This window comes from Mus caroli, chromosome 9, assembly GCF_900094665.2.
Source record: "Mus caroli chromosome 9, CAROLI_EIJ_v1.1, whole genome shotgun sequence".
Taxonomy (NCBI): domain Eukaryota; kingdom Metazoa; phylum Chordata; class Mammalia; order Rodentia; family Muridae; genus Mus; species Mus caroli.
Window position 1 is genome coordinate 10,829,884 of NC_034578.1, and position 6,018 is coordinate 10,835,901.

General features: G+C 47.1%; 1 protein-coding gene across 3 annotated transcripts in view; it reads right to left on the bottom strand.

The window, feature by feature from the left end:
• Positions 1-5,400, bottom strand: part of Amotl1 (angiomotin like 1) — a 100,492-nt gene extending 95,092 nt beyond the window's left edge. For all 3 annotated transcript variants that reach the window (XM_029481384.1, XM_029481385.1, XM_021171539.2), the window contains exon 1: positions 5,301-5,400. In XM_029481384.1, the coding sequence (XP_029337244.1) occupies positions 5,301-5,385 (85 nt within the window). In that variant the 5' untranslated portion in view covers positions 5,386-5,400. The remainder of the gene's footprint in view (positions 1-5,300) is intronic.
• Between the last annotated feature and the right edge of the window lie 618 nt (positions 5,401-6,018).

The window sequence follows — 6,018 nt, forward strand, 5'->3', positions numbered from 1 at the left end:
TGAATTGTTAAGTTGAGTGTAATGGACACAAAGGCTAAGTTGTACTTCTACACACAAAATAAAGAATACTTTAAATTAAAGGCAACATGTTTCTGAATTAACTTTCGCTTCATTCCCAGTTGTAAGCTGAGGTGTGTGTGGCTATTTTATGTTAGAGAGCAAGCAAATATACTAAAAAGTCACAGAAATAAAAAGCATGCCCACACTGTCTCAAAAAAAGGAAAGAAAGAAAGCCATGGGAATGTCATTGTAACGAGTCAGATGGGCAGTGGACAGGGCTCAACCAGCCCTGGGGACAACACCGTTCCCAGTGTGGAGACAGAATGGGCCAAGCCCTCCTCTGCCAGCCTGTGCTCCCTGGCATGGCCCTGGCCTCTTTTCTGCAGGTCCATTTGTTTTAATTCCCTCCTGGGATGAAGTGGCCTAGGTGGCATTCCTCCTTAGAGTTTAATATCCCTTCCTTTTAGAATAATCTTGCTTTAGATCCTCGATGAAAAGAAGAAAACACAGTTGGTTTCCCTTCCTCACACATCAATTTATAAATTTGAGAAATTTATAGATTTAAATAAATTAGCTGCATAAGTGGGGTAGTAAATTTCACATCTGAAAAACAAAGCAAAACAAAAACTCCACAATTGTTACCCTTGGCACAAACCATAAGAATTCATTTTGGTGAAGCACTAAGTAAAGACTCTAAAATACCAAGTAGCTACACAAGAGAAAATGCTAACAAAAGCAAGCCGCTCTAAAATGTACAAGCCAGTTGGATGTGTCCAGCCCTCCCCCAGTTCCTTGTATGGTACAAAGATAACGCTTTAAAAGGCTCTGCACTCAACACCATAGTAAAGGAAATAAGCTCAGACTGAGTCAAGATGTTCCTAGAAGATGTATGCAGACAGAAACCAGAATGAAAAATGATTCCAAAAATACACACAGAGAAAGGGCCCCACAGAAGAAAATAATATACTTCCCTCTAATGCTCAGTTGGACCTACTGAAACCAGGCAAAATAGCCCGTGCTGGGATTAGGGGCAAATGCACCCTCAGTAACTGAAATCTGCAGCCAAGCCTTTAAGAAACAATGCCCAGGAAGAGAGGTGCAGATGCCAATAAGCAGCAGCCTCTCTGGTCCCACACTTCACCCCTGCATCCTGGACTCAAACTGCTCTTTCAGAGATGTCATGGAGCTCTCCTGGACTGCCTGGGTGCCTCTCTGCCCACACTGGCATGGCTTCCTCAAGAGGTCAACTTGGCAGTCAACATGGTGTGCCTGGGGCAGGGACAGACAGAGGCCTGCACTCTAGGCCTGGCTTTGCCACTCTTGGTTCCTTTGCCATGCTGTTCTCTGTAAAATGGATGGGAAGATATATTTGAACAGGACATCCAGGGTAATAGAGCTGCTTCTATGTTCTACCCCAGGGGGTGTGCAAGACACAGAGCATCAGCAGTCACAGAGGAGTGAAGAGACTAGAGAGTGTGGCCTTCGAAATTGGCAGAGAAATAACAGACAGGACAGAGTCTGGGCTATAAAGAGTCTCCATGAGAGCTCTGCTGCCATTGGCTATATGAGCCTAGCTTCACCAGATGCCTCTGGACTGCTGATCTGATTAGTGGAGATAGGAACAGCTACCTCACAAGAGTCTAGTAATTGTTTTGTTTTGTTTGAGACAAGGGGGGTCTTGCTAGGCATCCCAGGCTGGCCTTGAACTCTGCCATACCCTACCTACATGGGCCTTGAATTCCTGACCCTCCCCTCCCATTACTGCCATCGCCTCAGAAGTGAATACTGACAAAGGCAAGGCTTGGCATACACCCTGCATTCAGAAATGGCCACTTCCTTCCTTCTCCACCAAGATAGGCTTCTCCCTGGCCCTGTGACACCACAAGGGAAATCTTTCTGTTTTGATGACCGCAGTGAGACCTTAACCACTGACCTTCTGTGATTTGCCTGCCTCATGCTGACAGGCTGGGCTTCCCAATCTTCCTGCCTCTCCCCTAAGGAGGAATGCAAGCAGGGGGTGGGGGAAGTCCCCAACCTCTACCTCAAACTGCTGAGTGAGCAGAGCTAGAAGAAGAAATGCTTTGTGGGTACCCTGAAAGGACAGTTCACCCTGTACCAAATCCCAGTTGTGGTAGATTCTAGCCCAGGCCAGACCAAACTGTACTGTGACACTCAGAGGCAGGCCAGAGGCCAAATACTGTCCTCCTATCCTCCTCCTCCCCCTCCTCCCCCCCCTCCTCCTCACGTTTTATGTCAGTGACTACATACAATTTTGTTCAGAAAATGTGCTCTAGGTTGTAAAAATAGGTTTAAAAACCCACTGGGCCAGGTCCTCTGAAGAATTTGAAAGGATGTAGGAAGCAAGAACCAGGAGTGGGACTTTCCTTCGGAAATTCCTTATCACCACCACCACCACTACCACCACCACCACCACCACACACACACACACACACACACACACACACACACACACCCTGCGCTGAGGACCTTCTTAGCAGGCTTCCTGGAGTTAGGTCCCTCCCTAACAACTGCCTGGATAATTTAAGGACCTGCCTGAAGGTCTGTGACTCAGGATGGCTGAGCCTTACTGGCAGAGACTGAATTTTAATGATGTCTCCATGAAGCCAAGAACGGAGCCCTAAGGCCTTCACACTTCAACTTTCCCTGGAACTTCACTAGAAATGCAAATCCCACCCTGGGTATCAGGCCTCAGCTGCCAGCAGCCTGCTGAGGTGCGGTCAGAGGGTGGTTGTCCAAGCAGATGACCCCATGCCTTGCAATGTATAAACAGAAACAGATGTACGTCCCCACCCCCACCCCCAGCTTCTGAGTGTTCCAGCATCACTGTGCTTTCTGCCTCTGCTCAGAGGAGTTCTTTTCTCTGTGAAGCAATCACTTGTTGCCAGCCACTCAAGTCTGTCACAGAGCCACCAGAATCTCAGGTTTCCCAGGCAGAGTGAGGAGTGTTGGGCAGTGGCCTATGGTGTCTGGGGTGCTGCACAGCCAGGCTCCAGGCGCAGCTCTGCCATTTATAGCTGAATGACTGGCCAAGTTCTCAACCCTTCAGGCCTAGTTCCTTCATTCATCATCTGAGAATGATTTTTTTTTTTCGGATAAGAATTGTTTGTGATGTCTATATTGATACAGAAAGGGCATAGCCAGGAAATCACATATAACTACAAAGTAATTTTTGTAGTGTATCCAGTTCAGACTTAGCTCTGCCACAGAGGGTTTGGCACAGTTGGTTTCTGAGAAGCTTTCTCACTGTTTCCCGTCATCCCCAGGCTCTACACTAGGCCACGTACCGTACCTGAACCCCTGCCCCAAGGCCTCTGAGGACCACCCCCAATACCAGCTGCCACAGGAACTCTCAAGTTCCAGTCAGGCTGGCCACTTGTCACACTGTGTCCTCTACTGTTAGTTCTGCTTCATGCTGTCCTGGCTGTCTCCATCACTACAGACTGACTCTCAGATTCTCCACTCTGCTGTGCTAAGCACCATCAGCCTCAGGAGCTCATCACATACCTGAGAGCTGGGCTCCTCCAGAGCTGGGCTCCTACGGGGGCAGCCTCAGCACAGCTCTGTCCTCCCTTCTCCCTCCAGCTTTGCCCCAAGGACTGCAGGGCTGTAAGATTGATGGTCACAATAACCACGGCCACACCCACGTTACCATGGTAACTGAGCCTTACCATTCTGAAAAATCTAGAGTTGATGATTCTATTGAATTGTTTCAAAGGCACCAGTGAGTCCCACTGACTTCTCCCCATACCCTTCAGGACATTGGCTGAGATGCTGCTTACATTCTGAGAGCAATGGGAATGGACTCGGGTGTGTGTGGGGGGGGGACCAGGGGTGGGTGTTGGTGGAAGCAAAAGTATTCTCACAAAGGCACAGGTACTCATGTGGCAGAGCCCATCCATCACACACTCATTGCCAGCCACAGGAGCCATCTGCTGAGTGGGTATTGGGTACAAAGGTCTGTGGTTTTTATAATAGGCTGCAACAGTGTTTCTTCCCTTAGAACTTATGATGGTCCTTTTAGAACAGTGGTTCTCAGCCTTCCTGACTCTGCAACCCTTTAATACAGTTCCTCATGTTGTAGTGACCCACCACCACCACCACCACCACCAGCACCACCATAAAATTATTTTCATTGCTACTTCATAACTAATTTTGCTAATGTTATGGACCTTAACATAAATATCTGCTTATTGATGATCTTAGGTGACCCCTGTGAAAGGGGTCTGGACCCACAGGTTGAGAACTTCTGTTTTTAGAGGCTTCCCCTCTGGTATTTTGGTGAGAAGAGATACTAGGGTATAATATATAAACACTGTAAATATTCACTCTGTGTAAACTACTCCATGTCAGAGCTAGGACATATCAGAGTGGTGTCTAGTGATCCCAATGTCTTGTTTATCCAGGCTGTCTCTGTCTCTGTCTCTGTCTCTGTTTCTCTCTCTCTCTCTCTCTCTCTCTCTCTCTCTCTCTCTCTCTCTCTCAACAAGTACACAACCAGGAGACACATTCTTAAAAAGCAGGTCTGTTTGACTTCTAAGGAACCTTGGTCTCTTCAGTGGCTCCAGCTCTTGTGACAGAGCTCTATCGGTTTAGGGGCATGGAAGGGTGGCTTAAACCCAACAGAGGACCACAGCTCTGCATCAGCATTCTGCTTCTTACAGGTATGCTCTACTCCAAGGAAGTCTCAGCACCCCATCATTTAAGGCTGCACTCCACTAATTCAGTAATTGGACAAAGAGAAAGAATTGGAGGGGGCTAGACTACACTGTTAGCCCTGGCTGCTCTATCCTCTGCCTCGGTGCGTATAGGAAAGCTAGAACCCCGTGACATAGAGCGTGAGCAGCACCCTGCAAAGCAAAAGTCTTAACCCTAGTCTCCCAGGGCAATTGTTTTTTCTTTTTTTTTTCTTTTTTTTTTGTTTTTTTCGAGACAGGGTTTCTCTGTATAGCTCTGGCTGTCCTAGAACTCACTTTGTAGACCAGGCTGGCCTCGAACTCAGAAATCCGCCTGCCTCTGCCTCCCGAGTGCTGGGATTAAAGGCGTGCGCCACCACGCCCGGCTCCAATTGTTTTTTCTTAAAGTATCTCAGGTAATGATGAGTACATTCAGGATCTGAGCACAGGTCTGTTTGACTTCTAAACCCAAATTCAGTATTCACCACGCAGCTACCCTTGAAAACCCAACAGTTCTGGGCACACAAGAAGCACAGATGGGCTGACATAGTGAAGGGCAGGAATGGGAGAGACCATGAGAATCAGCAACAGGAAAAGTGGCCATACCCGCTCTGGTGTTGGGGAAATGGTGATCCCCAGTGTGTGACAGCCAGCTTCCTTCCTCCAGAGCCCAGTTCCCACTGAGGTCCATGCTTCCACCTAGCCCCTCCTGCATGCAGCTCCCAGCAAATGCCTGAAAGACATAAAGAACAGAGACAGGGGTGTAGATTACTGCTGATGCCCTCTGGGAGAAGATACCTTCTCAAAGTAACCAGTTTCCAGTCCATCCTGTTATTTTAGCTTGCAGTCTCATTGCAGAGCTAAGAATGTGGCCTGAGTGTGAGGTAGCTCAAGTCTCCAACCACATTCCTCTCTGTGCATTGGTGAAGAAACGTTCTCAAGCAAATGTTGTCCCATCCACATCTCAGGCAAAGAGCTTTCTTTTTACTTTCATGTATGTTACTGACTCCTAGAATTTCAGGGAGTGAGGGGAGAAGAAAAAGAAAATGAGGGAGATAGGAGGTGAAAGAGAAGGAAAAAGGAAAGGAAAGATGGAGGGAAGAGAATATAGTCTCATATATATATATATATATATATGAAAAACAGGCCAAAATCATCAAATTAAAAGGCTATAACTAGCTATCATTATATAATATATACATTTATAAGTTATATATACACTTATAAATTTCTGCAGTTCCTTACAGGCTTCAGTAATGGGGAAGAGTATTGCAGGACCCCAGAGACCAATTTTCCACTTCCATTTACCAAGCCAAATAGGAAG